This window comes from Scatophagus argus, chromosome 21 (assembly GCF_020382885.2).
Source record: "Scatophagus argus isolate fScaArg1 chromosome 21, fScaArg1.pri, whole genome shotgun sequence".
Lineage (NCBI taxonomy): Eukaryota > Metazoa > Chordata > Actinopteri > Scatophagidae > Scatophagus > Scatophagus argus.
In genome coordinates, this window is record NC_058513.1 from 12,772,841 (window position 1) to 12,796,165 (window position 23,325).

Consider the following 23,325-nt stretch of genomic DNA (forward strand, 5'->3'; position numbering starts at 1 on the left):
AGAATCTCACTATATTTAGAAACAGCTGCAGAGTTTAGGATACTTGAGTACATTTGTTAAAGGAATAGTTTGACATTTTGAGAAATACATTTCTTTGCTTTTATTTTGGCGGACAGTTAGATGAGAAGATGATTGAAACCACCCTCAGACACGAAAGTGTTATTGATCTTGTCATCTAACATTTGGCAAGAAAGCAAATGTGCATGTTTCCCAAAATGTTAAACAATTCTTGTAAACTCATGATCTTATTTAGTCCTGAGGGTGTAGGTCAGACTGAAGATAAAGGCCAAGAATGTTTAGAAGCAAAGCGTAGACAAGCATAGCGAGACAAGTTTTTACGGAACAGAAAGACAAAATCCTAAAAATCAGCATGAAGCAAGCGATGGCATACAGGACTGGATGTATGAACTTGATTTCATCGAGGCTGAACTCTAGTAAGCTTGACTTTATCACATTTATCCTTTATTGTTTTTAAAATCTAATTATTTTACTTATTTTGTCATTTATCATTAATAAACCACATTATTAGGAATAAATTATTACCCTTCAAGACAACATAAACTGATTCAACTCTATAGTAACACCATACAGTACAGAGTTAATTAGTTAGGAGTACTGGTTGAGATATTTGCTTTATTTTTATATTACTTGGACAATTTGTCAGGTATACAAATTTGGGTGTCGGTGTGAATGAGCAGATGAGTGAGCAAAACTGTATGAATGACTGAAACACACAAATTTGACACAAATGCAGATTGACAATAAGCAGCCTAAGTACAAGAAAGACATCACAAGACATGTAGGATTTTCTCTAAATGTGTCACAAGGGAATACAATTAGGATAAACTGCGTTATTCAACCAGGATACGTCGCTTAAGGTGTAGAAAAGTGAATGTAACAATGGCAACGGTTAGATCTGAAGCAAAACATTTAAAAGAAGAAAAAAAGATGCAATTTTTCTTACAAATCTTAAGTTAAATTAATAATTATTATTATTTTTATTATCCTCTGCAGCTCACGGTGGCTCATGTTAGCTAATGTTAGCAAACCAAAGCTAAAAGTTTAGACTCTTTCCTACTTGTGTTACACAATGGTTTAACATTTACTATTATCATGAAATTGTTTCTTGGGGCAGCTCTTCACTAATAGTAACATTTAAGCTGCATCACCAGTTGAGTCAATGGTTAAAAAATTAAATAAATAAATAAACTAACCAAATCATGTTCAACTGACCAGGACACAGTATAAAATGGGTGTGGGCTCTACAGAGCCTAACTGAATGTGGATGTGGTTCATTCCACAGATCAATTAAACAATATTTGCTCATTTTTTCTACACTAGTCGCATGGATAACCAGACTTTTTATCATAGTGAGAAAATCCTACATGTGTCAACCTCATGACCAAGCATGACAAGAGCATATGGACATGACTAAACTGCAAAACATCTGTCTCATCAAGTCATTTTTGGTCTCAGTGTCCTATTGTCTTAAAAAAAAATGGGGAAAAAATGGCTGGCAGCAAGTTCCTTTGGGTTCTGACTTTTTGAAAAGAATTTCCCTAAATGTAATTTTTTCTTTGATATACTGACAAAATAAGTTTTATAAACACTTGAAACATGTAAAATAATCTGACAGCACAACCAAATTTTTTTCACATTTCTGTTTTGAAGGAAATAAAGACTTCTGAGACACAAATCACTTGTTGAGGTTGTTGTTTTTTTTCTTTTTTTTGCAGTGTAAAAGCAGACTTTCATTTATGACAAACAGCGATGATAGCTTGTAAAAGCAGCAATACAGTACAATAAACTCTACACATTAATCATGGCCAAGTTCTTCAGTCACAGTGTGACTTTAGTGCTAATTGAGATCTTTACATTTCAAATTACAGTTTCGTAACGTCTGTTTAAGCAAAATTCAGGGTACGTGACCTCTTCATGAGAGGGCCACTCGAGTCACACAAAACCACACCATTAGAAGTTTGCTGATTTTCTGTTTGTTTGACTTACTTTCTGCCTCTGGTCGAGTTATAACTCCCTCCATATTTCTTCCGATTAAGGATGAGAGCAGCAATTTCTGGCACGTAGCGAGCAAACATGGCCTACATGCATGAAAAAGACAAAGAAAAGGGCATGCAGAGAAGGTTCTACTGCGGCGGAGGCAGTAGAGCCTCCTTGAATACTTACTTTCTCCCATTAACCGCACTATAGGAACCACCATATTTCTTGCGGTTTCCTATTAACTCTATGATTTCAGGGACGTAGCTTGCAAACATGGCCTAAGGAGAAGATAGGAGACAGAAGAAGAGACTAAAAAAAAGAAAGGCAAAGAAGAGCAGGTCCTTTTTTCTTTAAAGAAAAATCTGAAAGACGAACACTACTGTGAGTGCAGGAGTAAGTATTTATGTTATTTGGTAGCAGGGAAAAGGAGATTAGTCAATATCAGGTGAATGTAGCCTTAAGTTATATCACAGTTACATCCCAAATATCAAGAAGTAGTATGAGAATGAAAAAGGAAATTATAAGGCCGATATTTACAGATGTTGGAAGAACAAAGGAGAAAAATGACAGCTGATGAGCAGAATGACAATCTGTGATAGAAAAATAAAAATTACAGAAATTAAGAAAAAGCCTTATGTGCCATGTTTCGTCCAACAAACACACATGTCAGGTTGATCTGTGCAGCGCAGCCAAATGGATGGCAGACATTAACTTAACTCAGAGACCCCACGCTGAACTTCACTCAGAGTGAATTCAAAATGCCACGATGTATTTATCTCTTATTACTGCTCTAAAAAATGGTTTACTGAGTGCACCACTGCTGTTTCACAGATTTTACAGGAGAGAAAATGAATGCAATACCCATCATGAAAATAAACTACCACTAAGAAAATAAAAAGAATCTGTACGAATAATACGTCACGACAAAAACAGATCTTCAATAAACTCTTTAAGCTTTATGATGTTTACACAGTGAAATATTCTATCCATCTTTCTTTATCTTTTTTTTTTAAACACAATTCCACCAAATTCAGCGTGACTTATTTGGTGTCTTTGGAAACTCTCTTCAATTTTGCCCCAAAGATAATGTAAGCTTCATTTGAGTCTGAAATTGCATTCATTGCTCGTGTATTTTGACGGTCACAGTAAGTTAGTTTAAACTGTCCAAGGACATATAAAATGTCACTTTTATATTACAATATGTCACCATGCTGTGTAATCCACGCCTGAGTAATACTTCATGAGCCGGGTTATCGGTGTCCTCTAAATGATCTCTGGCTTTTCCTTTATCAGGAGATTCAAGTCTGTGGCAAATCCCAGAAAGGTCATTTTCTGTAAGATTTAGGACTCATTTCATCATCTTATTATATTCTGTGAAATCCTCTTCATGTGTTTCATTCCCTAATAATTCTTTAAATATTTGTGCTGAGACTGAGATAATGTCGCTACATCCATCAAGCTGGACTATAAGAAATCATCCCTGTTTCATTGTGTTTGTTGGAAAGAGGGAGGGGAAGCAGGAAGGTGGAGCCACCTGAAACCACAGTACTTTTACAGTTAATAAAAAAAATGCAAAAAATTCTCAGATGTTCCACATGTAACAAAGGAATTAATAAATGACAGAACAAAAGCTCAGCATTGTACCTGAATAAATGCCTCAACACTGTAGACAACTCATATAGCACATGACATGCAACACACTGTAGTACAACACCTCAGTGTGAACAACACGTGAAGGGAGTCCTAAGCTGAGAGCATCCCGGCATGTGTTAACACCTGGCAGGGTGTGATGATCAATAGCAGGGTGGATTTTAAGCAGGAATAAGTAATAAGAGGGATTTTTACCAAACCACCAAGGATGAAGAAGACCATAAACAGGCGGCCCAGGGTGGTTTTTGCATACACATCTCCATAACCAACAGTGGACATAGTAACCATGAGTAGGTAGACACATTCCCAGTAGGAAAGTGCTTGGGAATTTTGGAAGTTTTCCCAAGGATCTCCTGAGTTTTCCACCTGGAACAGAATTCGACATTTGCACAACAACCATTTTAATTTTAATCTTCTGGCAAAGTATGCACTTTCAAAGTTGCTACACCAACATACTTTCACCTTAACTGGTCCCCACTAACTCACCAAATGAATGAAGCCAGCTGCAGTCAGCCATGTGCTTATGAAGATTGAACATAGGTTCACCAGCTTTATGGAGTTGCTATTTAAAAAAAAAATGAACACAAAGTAAGAGTTATTAAGAATTAGCTGTCACATTGGTATCAGTCCAAGATGTCAAAACAAGTCATTGGTCTGGAAGATGCTCGCTTTAAAAGGCTTTATATAGCTTTTACATTGTGTTCAGGCACAATGGAAGAGAGTGTAGCTACAGTGAGAATCCTGATCCTTTCCATGTGAGCATGATTTAACAAATGCACCATAACATGCCAGCAATTTTTCCATTAATGCATATGGAATTACAGTTCAAATGTAGCCATAAGAAGATATGGAAATATATGGCTCTGCTAGATCTTTAAACATGCATTTTCACACACAAGGTTTTCGTTCAATTTCCACAAAAGGTTTATATTTTCATTCCATGTCATTGAACAAAAAAATCAAATTTAAAGGCAAACACATGCAATTGGCGAGCAAAGTTCCCCTTCGCTTTGTACATAAGATTCATATGTGTAGTGATCTTTAAGTAATGAAGTGCATAGCTTATTGTGAACCAAGACCCTGCATGACCTCTATTGTCTCATACTTTGTGTTTCTATCTTTACTCTCATGTCACTGAGTGGGTGAGTGAGTGAGGAGATTATTCTAAAGCATTTTGTAGCTCTATAAGCTCTTCCTGACATCTGTGCTAAAAGCTTTAATTCTAAGCAGCGAGGAGACGAACAGAAAGCTGTTTCATTCAAGATTCTATCATGCAAGTAAATCACGTTGCTGACTGCACAACTGTTAATTTAACATTAACTTGATGTTCGCCAATTAAAATGAAAGCAAGCGTGCATGCTTGGTTTGCTTCTGGTAAAACATTGCAAGAAAAAGAAGCTCGCTTTTCCCCTTCAAAATAAAACCACATTCATGCTTATTGCTACAAAATATGTCACTTCACAATCACTTTACATGCAGTGTTCACACTGCTACACTGACAAAAAGTGAGATGAAATATGAATACACTTACCTTGTTTTTAGTATATTCAAAAACTGTAAAATTTCTGAGAACTGTATCAACCTTAAGGCCCTTAAAAACCTCAAGCCTGTGGGAAAAGAAGATCATAAAGAAGTTACATTAAGATGATATAGCAATTAAATTCAACATCGGTAGCATTCGACTGAACAAGAACATCATACCTTTCACACTTTCATCCATGTTTATCAACTTCATCGGATTCATACTGATAAACAAAAAAAAAAGCCTCCAACTGATCAAGCCCAAGATAGCCTAAGATACTAAGAGGTACATTAAAAAGGTATTTTGGAATATGTGGGAGGAATAAAACAAGCTCAACATCTCAAATCTCTCTCTCTTCACCAACTCACAACACTTTCAGGAGCCTCGCAAAGCACCGGCATCCACCTGATACAGGTTTTGCTCCTGCGGGGGAAAACTGAACGTGGAAGAGATGAAAACCTGGATTAGAGGCAGGTGGACGCTGTCACGCCACATCGAATCAGTAAACAGACGTGACGTCAAATCCTAAATTTGAGGGAAGGAAAAAAAAATAGAGCCTGCGCCTGTTGCCAAGAGTTCAAGGACGGCGTAACACCAACAATATCAGCAATGACAACACCAGCCTGTGCTGTCGTACATGACCGACTGCATCACACCATCACTAGAGTTAAATCAAATTACAACCTCATTAAAGCTATTTATGTCCAAAAAGCTCATGCAAGCAACAAAGAAAACACAATCTACTACAAAAACACAGCTGATGAAGCAAAATAACAGATATTTTATTTTATTTTTTTTGTTTCATCTTTCAGGTGCATTGCTAAAAGGAACCTCCCACCTGAGTTTAAAAGGCAAATGATTCATAGATCCAACTCAGTTTGCAAAAAAAAAGTCCACTGCAGTGTCGGTTAAAAGCCACCTCAGCCACGAGTGAGCAATCAAGTAAAATCCATCTCTGCGTGCATTAAATGAGCAGACAAATTTCTCTGGCGGAATGGACTTGTTTGAATGCCAAATGACACAAATCAAAGACGTTAGAGGCAATCATTCAGCTGGAAAAATATAAATAAATAATCTTTTATAAAATGACGAGGACCGCTGTGTGCCTCGCCAAAGCTCATTTTTCATTTCAAGTGAATGTTTGCCAGATGGGGTGCATAATAGGCTATAGAGCAAATCCTGAACCTGAACCTGCTCCAGCTGACACACAGAGTCCAAAGACTTCTGGACACGCCAGTGGTCAGCTTTAGTGGAGATTCCCCTTCGTCCCCACATCCTGCAGATCTTACCCCAGTAGGAGATTACATGGAAGCATGCACCAAGGCTGTACCAGATGCTGTCTTGGTCCTCTTTCTCCGTGACATGTCCGTGGCCCATCCTGACCCTGTAGCCCTTCTGGAAGAGCTCCCCTGTCGATTTCTTGCGCCTTCTTGTGTTAGAAATCATCTGAGAGTGTGTGCCTCCATCGGGCCCCCTGTACACTAACATCTTAGTGGGAATCATGTCTGGAAATTACTTTTGGTGGGCAAAAGTTTCAAACTTCCAAGTCCAAATTCTATTTCACATCCAAGTCTTTAGCACTCTGCTTCCACCTTGCCAAGTTTCACGGAGAAAAACATGATCCTCCTCCAAAAAGAGAAAAAAAACCAAAGGGAAACAGGTGCTGTCATGTTAACAGCACCCACCAGGTTCGCGTCCAAAACAACTCTTCTTTGAAGTATTTTTGTCATCTGATTTACCTCAGACCTTCATAGTATTCTCGCTGTGATGAGGCGTGTTCGGCGAGCTTAAAGCAAACCCTTTTCCCATCAGGATATTAGAGTGTAAGCTCCTTTAGGATTCATCCAGGGAAACGAAGAGGCCAGGCAGCGAGTCTGTCCATCAACTGGCTTCACAATCTAACCTACATCTCATCCCTAGAACCCTGAAACAGCTCTTGACAAACCAAATTTCATTCTCTAATCTTGGACAAGAACAGCATGTAGCTTTGTCTTATGGCGGAAAACAAGTGATGTGAACAGCCAGTAAAGCTGTGTATGGAAAAATGAGAAGCTTTGGCAATAATTGTGTTTTTCTATGGATTTAGTCATTCTGCAATAATCCCCAAATTAATCACAGTTGATGTAATAACCACTGTTGTAGTTGAAGTTAAAACTAAATGCGCGTCATAAAAAAATCGTTGCAGAGAGGGGAAATACAACAGCTGACAGAAATCTAAGTTCAATCTGAGTTAAATCTGAATATGAAAGTAAATGGTGAAATTTAGCACTGTGATGTCAAACATCAAGTGTCTATTAACTGCAATAATTTTTCCTTCTCATTTTTCCAACAAATGAGCTGAAATGTGACTGTACGTTCATATTAAACTTTGTCTATGCCACATTGTTCTTATTCCGTAGTTACGTTATGAGCTGCGACTGGTTAACAACCTCGGGGTTGGGACCCCCCCAACATAAATCTGAGGGGCCACAAGATGATTAACAGCAGCCTTTTCTGCTTCACAGAGTTTTATTAATGTTTCAGAATTCTTTTCAGGACTCCACTAATTATATAAATTTGAGCTGGTTGCAACTGGGAGACGGCTGTATCCAGTGACGAGGTGCTGCAAGAAATCACAAATCAAAAAGTCAACACCTGCATGTAAATCAACTCTACCAGAAAAACTGTCTCCTCTATCAAATTACACATTTCTTTTATTTCTTTTTCATATTTGACTTGTGAAATGTGCGGAGGTCCCGACCCTCTGGTAAGACACCACGGCTTTAGAGGATTTGTGGACATTTAGTTTTAGTAGACAATTTAATACTAAAAGCCTCTTTCTGTGTTCTTACACTTTAGCAACACGTGGCCGCCACCAAGACATAACTAACATAGCTGTCTCATCTGGGAGAGTTATGTTCTGTTTATAACACTGGATTATTTTCACTCTCAGAGATAAATGTGCTGCTTGTATTTCACACCTGCAGCAGATCAGAACTTCAGACTGGTGTTTATTAGCTGCTGCATGTTGTGTTTTGCATTTTCTACATATGTATGTATGTCAGCCCGCAAGCTTGTCATGCATCAATGAGGGTGTTAGCATGAGAGAATATTAGCGCATGTACTGTGTGCACGTGTGTGTGTGTATTTGTGTCAAAATGTTCAGACGTGAGGACTGGCAGAGTGGCATTTTGGCTGAACGCCAGCTGAAATATGGAGTTTTGATCAGAGGAGGGAGTTTGACAGCTGCGAGCAGACGCAGCTGAGCTGGTTATGACCCAACCACCTGTTTAACCTCAGTTTAACTAAACAGTAAATCACTTACTAATCCTACATGACCGATTGCTCACTGGCCATATTGATGGAGATTATGTATTTCTCTACTGGAGTGAGCTGTACCAACCACAGGAAATGTCTGTATGTTTTTTATGCTTCATGTTAGCAAAAATCTTTTTTAATCAGTAAATCTGGATTAAAATACAAAAGTATATTCAAACCTGCATTCAGATAACTCACGAACAGAGCATGAATGCTTGTATATTTGCCGTTTGGAGTTTGCAGGAAGTGCTGAATTTCGGTTAGTGTGAAAAACAGTAAAAAAAAACTGCTCAGTTAACACAGAAGCAGCAGTGAGAGCCGTGCGTGGCTGAGGAGACAACAAAAAGAGCAACACCTACAGAAACAGGAACAACAGGATGGCAACAGTAACAACAGATTCACAGTCACGTTCACACTGTTTGACTCAGGAACTCTGGGAAAATGCAGCCAAAACAATCATCAGTACTAAAACTACCACCGAGATTCAAACCAAAAAGACTACCACTTTAAGAGCAAAACTGGATTAAACATATGTTATCTATAACATCAATTGTTCAATTCCCATGTGTCCTCAATGTACAACTTCTCTTACAACTCTCATTTAAGTGTTTAAAATTACTCCATTACTGTCATTAAATCCGAAACCTCACCAGCAAACAACATATTGATCTAGTTTTTCTAAAAATATATATATTGGTGTCATTTTGTGGTTGTCCTTTGTTAAACGTGATTGCTTTGAGGTATCTTTCCATCCAAACACACCTAGCAGATGCGGTGCAGGAGAGGAGGGCTCTGGGGGAATAATCCGTTCACAAAAGTGAGGCAGAGCAACACATAACAGCAACATAAGCACAAAAGCAGAACAATAGCCAGTGTGCATGCAAATGGTTTTAAGAAAGATACGCCAAAGCACACATTTTGCACATAAAATGGCCACAAAAAAGACAAAGATTGTCCTAATGATAAATCTGAATGAGTTGAAGTTGAAAATAATATCAAAGATTCATTTAAGCCCGATATAAGAACTGCCTGCTACAATAACAGCAATAAAATGGCTCGCGACTTAACAACAAATCACCATCAGCATAATCCAAACAACATGGACTTTTCTATGCTGCTGCCCAAATCTGTAACAAAATTGGAAGAATTTTTTATCACATCAAAAGCCAGCCATACTCTCACATGTCCACTAGATGGCACCAGCAGCCAGCATTAGCTTGTTCTACTTCTTTTGTTTTCGCACCATAAATCACAGTACATTAGCCCAGGGAAAGCACACAGGCACGTTATGCAACTGTATTTATCAAGCTGTCAAACTGACTCTAAAGCAGAGGGTGTTCAATGAGGAAGGTGCTGGATACACAGCAGGTTTGTTCCTCAGCTGACAAGAAAAGAAAAAAAAGCAGCCATAAAAATCTGTAATACAGCAAAAAAGAAAAAAAAAAAGATCCGCCCTAATCCTGTAATTCCTCACAGACCTCTCAAGTGATGAGCTTCACACATTTAGCAGATTGACTTCTGTTCCACTGCTCGAGCCTCAAAGCAAAGCTTATTATCTCTCTTTTTTTATCCTGTTGTGTACCTTTCAATGACAGCATGATTTCATTCGATTGTTATCACAGGTGTGCTGGAGAGCCGCGCAGGTGAAGGGCATGTGAATGACCCCCGCAGCACAATGCCCTCAACATGTGGCTGCAGACATGGCGTAAAATTACATTTCCATTCAGATCAACTTGCATATAGGCAAGTCCTAATGACACACCAGCTGACAGCCATACAGTGTTTGATAATGTTGTCACGCAAACAAGCATCAGTTTGCAGTAAAGCTCATAAGGCTTTTGAATGACCGTGCTTTTCAGTTTTCATGCTGTGCTGTACTTTCAAATTTGATGCACTACCACTGTAACACTGACAGTCATTCAGACTTTTCATGCATGTCATGCAAGGTTGATTTCATGACAAAATGATCAAACGTATATGGCTAATATCACAGGTGTGTCAATGTAAATGACCGACAAATACCCAAAAGTTTCCATTTTGCTGCTTCAGTGACGTGCTGAGATTATCTGGTGCGTTCACTGTTCACAGATTCTACTCCTGGTAAATCCACTGGGTGGCACCACAGCATCCTAAATACAAGCCCAAAGGATTGCTTGGTCTGTTGCTCATTCTGTGCGAGCATCCTTACCGAGCCAGCTCCTGTTCAGGTACACCGACACAAACACCGGAGGAACCGTGAAGAAGTCCACCACCGAGTTAACCTCCAGCCAGAACCACAGCTTGTCATTGGCAGCAATAAACTGTGAAAATTAAGGTTTAAGGATGAGATTCGCAGTTTTTAAGTATACGGATACAAATACAATAAAATTGTAGATTTACTTACACGGAGGCCAAAGTATAGCAAGAAGAAGACGTTGAACGCCATGTCGATCTGCAACGTGAAGTCTTTGTAGAAGTTCTGACAGGATTCAATAGGACTAATAGAGAGCAACAAACAAAGAACATTTTTAGTGTCTCACAAATACCGTTTTGTGATCATGATGATTTGAATATATATCAACAGTATTTCATCAAAAGCATAAAAGTTGCATTCTTCTTTTCCTGAAAATGCAATTAAAATTTTCTAAAAGAAGAAGAACTTAAGTGTTGAAAAAAGTGCAATAGTTGACGTTTTCCAATGGCTTCTCTGTTGAGAAAGGACATGCATTTATAGTCACACAAGCAATAACCTGTTGAGATACCTGATTAACCCTTAAATAACTGCAAAAATCTGTCTGATGCAACACTGCATGATGAAAACAATGCTGTTTTCCTTTCAGGCCTGCATTCCGTATCTCATAGACAACAATTCGGGTAAAATATTGAGTCAGACAGGATGGAAATGCAGAGCCAAGGCAGTAGTTTAAGGGTTAAACGCATGCAGAGTTCATGTCCTCTTTTATGACATCAGGCAGCCATAGCAAATGCTAGCAATGCAGTGAAGTCTCACCCTCGCAAAGCTTGTATCTGGCACAAAGAATTCAAATAAATAATAAAAAGAGAAATAAATAATCAAGTAAATGTGACTGGAATAGGTTAGTAGGGTTGAGTAATTATGACCAGGAAGTTAAGAAAATATCTTTTCAACATATTATGCACACCTAAAATGAGAACACAGGTTTCCTGTACATTCGAGGTTAAGCAGTTAGTTAACTTTAATAACTTGGATGTGGAACATATGTTTGAGTAAGACAAGTCAGTTGAGTGAAATGAATGAAAACAGAACAGACAGATTTTATGATGGAAACAGTGAGTGGTTAATCGTGTTAGTGCTGAATCAATTAGTCGAGGAAACAATTAGTCACTCGACAGGAAATTTACACTGAGCAGTTGTGATTTTTCATTAATTATTTGTTCAACCAAAATATTTTGCTGCTTCCAGATTCTCGTATGTGAGAATTTCCAGGTTTCACATCTTAAAACCAAATAACTTCGGGTTTTCATGTCATTTTCTGTAGATTAATTGATAATGAAAATAATCATTAGTTTCAGTCCTAAAGCTACGCTAAGGTGTCATATTGTGACTTCACTGTAATATTTGCTTTTTGAGTGAATTATAGGAAAACGATTTTAAAACATGAATCTGAGACTGAAAAATGACTCTTTGGTTAATGCTTGTAGACGTGTCATGTTTGATTATGTGACACAAATGTTTATCATCTCATTTTGAAGAGTACCAAAGTTTGGAAAGCACTCCTCTAAAGCACAGGTTATCGTGAATCATTTTTAGTCCTTATGTGCAGTATTTCTTCTCTTCAGTCCCTCTCAGTTCATTTTCATGCCTCTTTGTTCAGCTTCTACCTGCAGGATCGCCACACTCGAAACAATAACAACAATCTCCTCTGTGTTGTTTAATACCACTCGGCTTAAAGCAAATTGCTTTGGTTATGTAAAAAAAAATCTAATAAAGTCCCTTGGATTAAAAAAAAATGTCCTCACGGAGCACATGAGGTGACATTAAAATGCCTCTGGGATTATTTTTCACTGATCTGATGCACAAGCAGTGCAACTCGTTTGAGCTTGTGGCTGATGATCAGGGGGTTGCTGATGTGATGAAGACTCAAACTGTCCTCATTAGTATTTATAAAACTCCTGACCACAACACAGCATATTACCCAAGCTTGGCTGCATTATTTAAAGTGTAAACCGGACTTCTTGCTCCACTGCATTCAGATGAAACCACAGATGATCAACTCTGTGTAGAAGGCGCTGGATTTAATTGGTTGGAAAATTGGTTATGAAGTTCCACAGTCCCATCACTCTGTCTCCTGAATATTTATCCTTTCAACCCAAAGAAAATTAAACATCTTTTTTTGCATCCTTAAAGCAAAACATCACATGTCTTATTCAGGAATAAAAGAGGGGAACTGAACTGGACTTCTTGTCTTGACTTTGAAAAGGCAAAAACAAGCTTGATATGCTTTGAATTTTTTTTTTTCACACTTTACATTACATCCCATTGTCTTGCAGAATTGAGAGAATTCTTTACAATAAACATTAAGTAAACCCTCAAGAGTCCTCTCTGTCACAGACCTCTACGAAGAGTCCTAACACGCTGGATAGTTCTGGCCTCATTCGTCGTAATGACACATCATCCCTGCAAATCCCTGTCATAGCAGGGTGACAGACCATATAGTGGAGGCAGACCTGCAGTGCTAAATAATTGAGTTCCAGTAGGCCTGGTTGGGAAGAGTACGAAGCCTGTCATGGATCACAAACCCTCCCTGCCCACAGTGGCTCTGGTCTCAGATCAAACAGCACAGGAGAGCTCACATGTAGGAGATGGGAATGTTTTCTGGTGGCTCCGATGGCGCAGATCACTTTAACCAGCGACTGATGGAAATTTTTTTTACAGGTTTCGATGCTAATACTTAACTTAGCGCTAAATAAAATATTCTACAAAACGTCTTTAAAACTTCTCAAATATATCAGGATTAATGCCCTTGTGCATGAAATCTACAATAAGCAAAATCTTGATTTAAAGTTTCACTGATCAATTTTTATTTTTTTTTGACATACATAATAAATAATCTAATGATTAGAAGTTATGCAGACTTTTCTAGCTTCTTTTAGTTCCTTTTTGTTGTTGTTCAAAGCCTACAAAATTTTCCAAAAAAAACGCCACCATCTGTTTTCAGTCTAAAACGGTTCTGATAAAGTCCTGCCTACTGCCAAATGGCAGACTGACATCTTTCTAAAGAGTAAAACAGCTAAAAGGTGAGTGACTAATGGACTGACATTCACCACGTGGGCAGAAACATGACACCAAAGAAATGCTGCACTGTTTGCTAACATGTTAGCCATAGCAGTTTTATGTTGAAAGTTTGTTATGTTGCCCCTGAAAGGCTAAAAAACATAAGCAGATGCAGGTTTAAATGAAGTTGTTAATATGTGCTTAGCGCTACATTTCACAACACAAGTTCTGTCATAAGTTAAGACATAAGTTTAGAACGGTCATATGCCAGGCTGTGATTTTGTAAGTTTGTTGTGGGCCTTTTCTGCCCCCTGGAGGCCAAAGAAATCAATGAATGAAACTTTAATGATGATAAACGTCTTAAACGAGGCTTTCAATACCCCTTCCCTACGGACACAGTTTGCTCAGCAGTCAGTGTTGAGGTTTGACGCCCAGCTCTGCTTTAACACTGATGAAACAAAGAGCAACGTGTCCCTCTCCACACCCAACTTACAACCGACATGAACTACATGGACCCAGATGCAAAGTAAGACACGCCTACAGCTTCATGAAAGAAATTTTCCACTGGGACCTAACCGTCTGCCTCATTTCTGTGTGCGGCTCACGAGCTTGAGCCCCTTTCTACAGATTTAAGTGGGTCTTCTGTGTTGACGTCTCTCCCTGTGTCACTTCCAGCCAGGTCAGCCTGCCCATCATACAACAGCCTCAGCAAACCCACAGGACTAATTACAGGAAGGGTTGTATCTATTACAGTCTGCTGCCACTTAGAAGCACGCAAGAGAGCAGCTAACTGGCTGCTCTTTGGCTTTAAGTACTCGGCTTGTTGGGTTGACAGGTAGTGAAAAAATACGGGCTGAATAATAGACAGACCTGGACAAGACTGAATAAAAACTGGGACAAAGAAGCTAGCGGGACGAATATGAACATAAGTCACTGAACAGGTGCTGCAGCATCATTCCTCATTGTTTATTTAACAACACTCCTTCTTGTGTGTGAAGAGGTTAAAGACAGAGGTCGTAGGTCATCCTTCATCAGGTGAAAAGGTATTGGGAGCTGCTACAAGCAAGTTCTGAGAACAGGAGGCCACAGATGGCATTGGTGAGGATGTAACTCTACCTGAGCTTGTCCAGTTAATGAAATGAGATCATGCTCACAGACCACATCAGAGCAAGCCAAACCCTCAGCTGCATGTGGTCTTATGAAGAAACAAATAACCTGAATGTCTGCCTCCAGGACCATGAGCTAGATTATGTGAGTTTACAGCTCATTTTCTCTTCTCTGTCTTAACATAACACCCAGCAGAGACTCCCTTTGGGCTTGATAAAATCTTTTACCCTGGTGTATTTTTCTCTGCTTCTTAATGGCACGTCCTGTCTGAACACCACCAGGCCACAGTAACATTATACTGTCGCTTGTGGAGCTCAAAGGGTCTTCCGCTTCCCTCTGGTTTGATGAGTGATGGTGATTGTTTTGAACAGGAACTTTGGTCTTTCCTGTCTGTTTGGAGGGTCTGATCCTTTCATTACAGAGATTAATCAAATTTCATCTGTGGGTACAGGCTGTTTGAAAGCAGGGATCGCCAGTAAGCTCAGAGCAGTTTACCTGGAAAGGGGATTGGAAAAACAGCCAACATCTACTTGTTCTCAGATCTACAGAGCACAAAGCACTCAGGGTTATTAAGGCTGGTATGATGTTATATGTGCTATATGAGGATTTATGATATGGGAACCAATTACTGACTGAGGTCTCAATTGTACGCATCTGAAATGCATACTAAGAACTAAGAATCACTTTATTGGCAGTATATATATTTTTACATACACACACTGAATTTGTCCTCTGCATTTAACCCATCCTTAGTTGAACACACATGCAACACCCAGCAAATTACATGCAGTGAAACACACAGGAGCAGTGGGCTGTATTTGTTTTTTGTTTTTTTTAAACAACAAACCATAACGATCTGTATAACTGAAGCGACATCATTTTAACAGCAAGGTAGGCTGCAATAACACCACAGTACATACAGCATAAAGCTACTGTAAGTTTTGAGCTCAAAGAGTCAGAGACTGAACAAAACTCAAGGTCACTTCTCAGTTTTTTGATTTCTCTTAGAGTACTCAGTTGTCTCCGTCTGTCCAATTTCAGGTGACACTACAACAGTGTTAACATGTGATCTTATTGTGAGATGGGCTCCAGACGTAAAGGGAAGCAGGTTAAAACAAGGCTAACTGTGACCTTTAAACCAGAGCAGCATTAGCAGTGTGATGATTTAACTCATAAAAAATACTTACTCAGAAGAATCTATGAAGTATATAACAAGGGCTCCGATGCTGAGAGCAAATACGAGCACCACCTGGGAAAAGAAAGGAAAAAAAAGACCATTTTACTGAATAAATCATCCAAATATATTTTTACACAAAACCAGCTGAAAATGAGACAGCAGACATTTAATTTAAGATTAAAAAAACCTTCACGCATCTGACCCATTTGATTCTCAGCACTAACTTTGGAGGAGTTTACAAAAAGGGAAACGATTTATGGCCGTAGGTCCAAATAATGCCATTATCTCAAGATGACGAGATAATAATTTATCAGAAAATGACCTCACAAGATTCGCAGCAGTGGAAAATACACATATCAGACTGTGATTTCTGTTCAGAGCTGCAATGACTGATCGATTAGCTAATGGATAGAAGATCAATCTGTATATCACCATATGAATTTTTTTTTTTTTTTGCTATATTTTAAAGTTTAGACTGTATTTGTATAAGCTAGCTGTTAGCTACAGCTCTAGATCTTTTATTGGACGACTTATTTTCTCAGAAGCACAAGATTATCACATCACCTTGAACAAATTACAAAAACGTGTTTCAAAGTGTGTAACAAACGTTTAATGCATAATAATGACGGACCTTGATACCTCTCGTAAAGCTTGTTATAATTGTGCTGAATTAATGAAAAAGAAAGAGTCACAGTTTGGAACAGCAGTGTCAGAAACAGACTCATCAGTAACTGTACATGTGACAGTGTAAATAAATATACGAGAGCTCGGCTCATCATGTAAATTGGAAGTGGAAGAGTGGGCGAAGTGACAGAACGCGGCTTCGGCTTTCACAGACACAAACAAAGAAGGATGCAGCAGCAGAGCCTGAAGCTTCGGTGGCCACAGTGGAACAGAATGATAATAAAAATGGGGGTATTGCTTTTACCCTGTCACTCTGCCTTTCTGCAGGGGGGACGCTGCTGAATAAACTGAAGGCTGGAGTAGGGCGATAGATGTTCAGAGCAGACGGGTGAGGCAGGTTGCAGGGTAATAAACATGGGAAGAAAGCAAAAGCTGTCGAGTGACAGCTCTGACACTGAGAGAGCTTAGGAGAAACTTAATAACTGTCGGGAATACCACAGGAAATCAGGCTTATCTGCAAATACAAATAGTTTAATTGGAAATGAACAGGGCATGCACCATTGCTAGACATTTAGAAGTCAGTGGTCTCCAGGTGACCACTCTGTCATTTCGATCAGTGTTACCTGCTCTTCTCACCTGACACAACGCTACTGTCACTGAGCATCGCGCAGAAACATTCAAAAGCGACTGCTGTCATGTTGTGTTTGTCTAACGGCAGAAGAAGGTGGAAGATTATCAGAAATGGAGGGCAGAGGAGAAAATCTCTGTTACCTAACTGGAGCATACCTATCACAAAATAAGCTACAAAGGAAACTAAACCACAGTACAGTTTATATATTTTACAATGCATCCATTACAAAACACATTTTGTGCCATCTGGGTTAGAAAATGCCGAGATTTTTTATTCTTTAAAACTAATGTCCAGTATCATCAATTGATATTTAAAAGTCGAACACTGGAGTTCATTAAAACTGTTGCAAATTGAGTGTCCTAATTTCCATTTTAAAAGCTAGCGCTTATGTAGACGAGGGCTCGACCCTGAGAGATACGGACAGAAAAGAAAATGTTTTACATCCTGAAATACACTACACTCGGTTATCTCGACCAACTGGCTTTCATCTATTTAGAAATGACACAATGGCCATCCTGAACAAGAAGCCAATGGGCATCCATAATGAATGAGCCCAGTCTAATTCATTTCCATGATGTGAAATTGTATTGTCAACCTGCAACCACTGATGGCTCCCTAATGACAAAACCTGCACCAGCATGCATTTTTAATCGACCCTTCTTCTTCGAGAGCCAGGAAATCTCTTTATGACCATCCCAGTTTAGAAATTGGAAACAATGTTGGTGCAGCCCTAGAGATGCTAATGCTGCCGGCAGAGGAGGATTCAGTCATGGCTGTAAATATAACACAGGCTGTAACAAAGAGAGGGCATTTATGACTGGATCTGTCAATGAGGTGACACCAGACGCTGCCAGCATTCATCATTCATCTCAGTCACTGGATAATGATGCATCACATCTGTATTTTCAGCCACCTTGAGCCATTTGCTGGCAGATGGTTCCACCCACAAGGGGGCATAGTGAGATCGGACTCGCAGGGAGAACCGACCACCGCATGATAACTAAGTGAGCTGGCAAGATGTAGGCTAATTTGCATTTATTTCACTTAATGTTGTAGTCAATAGCAAAATATGAGGGAAGTCATGTTAAAAAAAAATATAAAAATACATTTTTATGAAACTGTTAGAAATAAAATTTTTAAAAAGTTCGAAGTCTGTCAAAGCAAGTCACAAGTCATTTAAAACAAGTCAGTCGGTCAAGTTTCAAATTATTCGAAACAAGTCTAAGTCAAGTCTTAAACTATTTAAAATAAATCCAATTAACAACTCATGTTATTTGAAACAGACCCAAGTCAAGTCTCAACTTTGTAACTCTGTCAAAGTATAATGTCAATTCACAAATTAAGTCAAGTTTCAAGTTATCTGAAACAAAATAAAGTCAGTTCTCAAGTCCGCCAAAGCAAGTCTGTCTCAAGTCAAGTCACAAATTATTTAAGACAAGCTTATGTTAAGTCTCAAGTCATTTGAAACAGGTCCTAGTCAAGTCTCAAGTCATTTGAAACAGGTCCTAGTCAAGTGTCAAGTCATTTGAAACAGGTCCTAGTCAAGTCTCAAGTCATTTGAAACAGGTCCTAGTCAAGTGTCAAGTCATTTGAAACAGGTCCTAGTCAAGTCTCAAGTCTGTCACAGCGATTCTCAAGTCATTTATCCTTATATTTTAATTAAGTCAAGTCCAAGTCATGTCACAAGCTATATAAAACAAGTTTCAAGTCACTCAAGACAAGTCCAGGTCAAATCTCAAGTCCTTGAAGAAAGGTGAAGCCAAGTTTTCATAGGCAAAATGCAAAAACAATGACAAAATCTTTCAAAATTTTAAAAACTCTATTAACAGTGTTTTTCAGTGTCTTTAAGTGGTGCAGTAAAGACCTTTTTATTTTTTTTTATTTTACTAACCTGAGACAGATTTCTTTCTGCCTTTCTTAAAAAAAAAACCAAAAAACATTATGAACACAGATTTCCTCCTACATATTAGAAATAATAACAATTAGAGAATTCTTTTAGGTCCACTCACACAATAGATTATAAAACCACCAATGATCCTGTCAACACACGAGCAGTTCCTAACATTCAGAAGTCAACCTGCAAACATCACAGAGAGCCCACTCACGCTCCTCTACTCTTCATGGAGAATGACTCACCAGTGTGCACAACCTGCCAAAGAAAATGGGATCTTCACTTGGGCAGAAAAATCACTCTTATTGCGGGAAGCTCAGCTCAAAGCTCAAGGTGGTGTCACCTACATGCAAATGACATATTTTCAAATTTAAACGATGAAAAGCAAGGGTGCGTTTTGAGTAAACTGTCGTACTTGATCATTTAAAAAAACAAAACAATACACAATATTGGCATCATCTAAAAATGTATTAAAAATGTAAAAAATGTAGTTTTCCAGCAGTAGTACAGTTAAAAGAACAGCATCTAATGAGAGCGCATTGAGAGTCAGATAAGGTAGAAACATGTTTTACAAATTCTGCAGTGGGAGGTTGTGTTATTCTGAGCTGCTACAGTATCTCAACACAGGATTCACAAGAACGAGGGGTCACTTTGTTCCACATTCCCTTAAAACCTGCGGTCGCTGAAGGGTCAAAGCTGTCATCGGTGGGATGCCAGAGATTTCTGAGAGCAGTCAACTGACCATATTTATTTAAGTAAACACATCTATCTCCATTTTCCTGCATGTTACATCCAGGTCACGCATCTCTCACTTTGATCTTCTATATTATTTTGTTACTTTATGGATTGCCTGAGAATCACCTTGCAAAAACACAAATCATCATGCTCATTATTTTTACTACATGTAGTTTGGATGCTTGTGTGGTTACATCAGTCTTAAAGCAGTTGTAAATGTGTGATGGGCCTTGAACGGTCATCATAACTGTCTTCACTAACTAGACTTTGTTTTCAGTGCTGCTGCACAGCTTATCCTTAGCGCAGAGTGCCAACAGCAAATTAGCACGTTTACAACAACAGCCATAAACGTGAACGACTTTAGCCCTGACAAACGCAGACACTGAATGAACATTTGAGACATTTATGGTGTCATTACTGCTCTGAACTGCCGAAAGGACATGCGACAAGACATGTGCTGCAACTTCAGCTCTGCAGTCTCAGGCTGTTGTTGTCGTTGTTTCCATATGGATAATCTGGGAAAAAAGGAACATTGGTTGCTGAAGACCCATGATGGACGATGGCCACCACTGACCTCACTGTTACCTTTTGATACTGTGAGGTCCTCAACTGTTTATTTGGAGCTCGACCGAGTACACACAGCTTGTGACAGGCCTGAAATAGGGCTACACAATTATAGCTAAAATTATAATCCTGATTATATTGCTAGATTTCAGACTGCGATTGTCAATCAGAATTAGGGTAAACAATTATTTAATGGCCCTTTTGTGCATCAACTGACCAAAGCAGCACTTTTTATTTCTATATTAACAATGGATCAAATTATTTTGTATGTGAACCGGCAGACACCTGTGCTGCCTGTAGTGGTCAAAAAATGTCATCGGTTAATATAAGTCAAGCCAAAATAAAGTAAATCATGAAGCCTGCACACATGAAAGTGTGGAACTAACTGACAACAGTTTCACATCTGTACTGTAAATATGTAGCAGACCCAAGCACTTGAACTAGAAACGGCTAGCCTGGCTCTGTCCAAACAACGCACTAAAAATAAAGCACCAGCAATTCTAAAGCTCATAAGTAATGACTTAAATGTTGTTTGTTTGACCTGTACAAAAACCAAACTGTAAAGCAAGACAGGTAATGGTCTGGCATGTAGCTTAACCTCTATCGACATATTTTGCATTCAGAATGGTAAAGAAATTTCTCATCTTCTTCTCATTTCTCATCTACTTCATCTTGAAGTTGACATATATGTGCAACTTATTTCCCAAAATGTTTAACTATTCCTTTAAGTATTTTGGTTGGACATAACCTGTAGTTATTACTGTCATCTCACAAACTGCGACCAGTACTTCCGCATACTGCATCAAAAAACAACTACTGACCTCTCCCTTGTCAACCTTTTCATTGTCTTAATCAATCTAAGTGTTTATACTTCTGTTGTTATTTAAAGGCTACTGTATTTCCATATGTTATATTGTGTATTTAATTTACTTTTAGTGTATTAATCATAGTCCACTCTGTAATCACAGAGGACTGTATGCTAGGTAATATGATTATTAATATCATGAATATATGGTGGACTGGTACTAGACAACATCTAAATCAAAGTTACAATTTATCTCTGAAGATGTTAAAGTCAATCTAAGTCCTACTTGTAAACACAGCATCAAAAACAATACAACTGCAACCTGCTAAGCAAAATTAAAATACTTATTTTTCATCACTCAGTCAGACTATTTAATTATACATGCAAATATGGGCTCAAATCTGTAAATTATACGGCTAAAAAAAAAATGGCAGACTGGGCCTTTAAAAGACAGCTGTGTCCCTCTTTGGCTCAGACAGTATTCACTGGCTGTGTCTGCATGTGCCCCATGCTTGTGGCGACAGGAAAAAACACAATGTGAATACTAATGGGGTACGGGATTGGCGCTCCTGAATCCTGGCACCCTCCTCAAGCATGATCTTAATATAACCTGCCCACCATGTGTTTCATGAGCAGACTACGGCTTCAACTGCGCGAACAAGAAACCCTGATTAAATGGTCCAAATCACTGTGATCTGTGTGACATGGCTGTCTGACAAGGTCACAGGCAGGAAGGAGACAGATATCCACAGTCTGGAGGTCAAAACCAGGACATTTTGAAAAACTGGTCATTTTCAAACATCCAAAACATCATGCTTCTCTATCCTGGATTTTACCCAAAGTTTGTCCCATTTTTGATCTTTTCCGATGCACAAGGATTACTAACTAGTCGTTCAATTTGTTCTCTAGTGTATTTAATCAATCATGAGGTTTTTGCTCCCTCCTTTTTTTTGTAGTATCATTATTACTTACATCTTTGATGCATGCTAATATCATTTACGCAGATTCAATTAATTAAAAGAGCGAGGGGAAAATGAGGCCTGAGTGGGCTGCCTCCGGCTTCAGATTTACCAGAGTAGGAAGCTTCATTCATAGTACTGTATTGAGATATATGAATGCATCAGATCTATTTGAAAAACCAAATCTAAGCTTGGCAGAAAGTATGATATTGCTCATCCTCAGACAAGATAACAGTCAGATTGCATAATGGGCTGCAGTCACTGACGACAGCAGCAGAAGGATGATAAATGTTACCCAATGCCCGGATGTGTGTGTGTGTGGTAAGAAATTAGCTCATTGTGTGTCATTCTGATCATGCCCGAGCTGTTTTGTCAATCTAGTGATTCATGACTGAGGCGAAGCTGAAGGTCACAGAGCTGGACGGGTTCAACGTGTCAGTCTGCAAGCTGTGGGGATCAGTGACCCAGCCAGAGCGGTTTCTTCCCCCTCTGGACTGCTTTATCAAGGACATTAGACTGACCAGAACCATCGGGTTCATTGCTGTGAGAACAGTATAGAGTATAAAGCAGTATAGAGAGCACATAAAATCATCCATTCTTCACAAACACAAACCAAAGGAGAGTAGTTTAGCAAGAATGTGCATAAGACATGATCGTCTATTAAAACCACATTCCACCGCAGAAAATTAAATAATAAAACTCAACAAATTACACCGGAGATTTTACTGGATGTCCGCTTTCCTACTTACAACAAACCACAAAGAAACCACAAACCCCAGTGGGTGATTCTCTCTAGTCTAACGTGGCTTAAACACCAACTCAACAGCCCCTGAAAATTGTCGTCGCGCCTTGCTTCAGTAATGTACAATAACGAGTACTTATTCAAATAATGTTTTTGCTTAGATTGATTGATTTTCTGATTCTCTTAACACTAAGGTCGTCTCCTTGCGATTTCTCCTTCACATCTTTCCTTCATAACATTTTTCCACTGAGATCAAAGAAAAGTGATAAGGAAAAGACTAGACAGTTTTTTATTTTTTTGACTATTGTTTCATCAGCTCACCCATCAGTGATGCCAAGTGTAGTCTGTGGTAAAACAGACTTAAAACCTCCAAAAAAGACAGTGAAATGC

The 23,325-nt window shown here is 38.8% G+C and overlaps 1 protein-coding gene across 9 annotated transcripts in view; it reads right to left on the minus strand.

Annotated features, from left to right (window-relative positions):
• LOC124052217 (calcium-activated potassium channel subunit alpha-1) overlaps nucleotides 1–23,325 on the minus strand; it is a 76,359-nt gene that overhangs the window by 30,335 nt on the left and 22,699 nt on the right. For all 9 annotated transcript variants that reach the window (XM_046376198.1, XM_046376200.1, XM_046376206.1 and 6 more), the window contains exons 3-9: nucleotides 15,995–16,056; nucleotides 10,851–10,944; nucleotides 10,656–10,767; nucleotides 5,180–5,255; nucleotides 4,135–4,210; nucleotides 3,844–4,014; nucleotides 2,185–2,276 (exon numbers count right to left, since the gene is read on the minus strand). In XM_046376198.1, coding sequence (XP_046232154.1) covers nucleotides 2,185–2,276; nucleotides 3,844–4,014; nucleotides 4,135–4,210; nucleotides 5,180–5,255; nucleotides 10,656–10,767; nucleotides 10,851–10,944; nucleotides 15,995–16,056 — 683 coding nt within the window. The remainder of the gene's footprint in view (nucleotides 1–2,184; nucleotides 2,277–3,843; nucleotides 4,015–4,134; nucleotides 4,211–5,179; nucleotides 5,256–10,655; nucleotides 10,768–10,850; nucleotides 10,945–15,994; nucleotides 16,057–23,325) is intronic.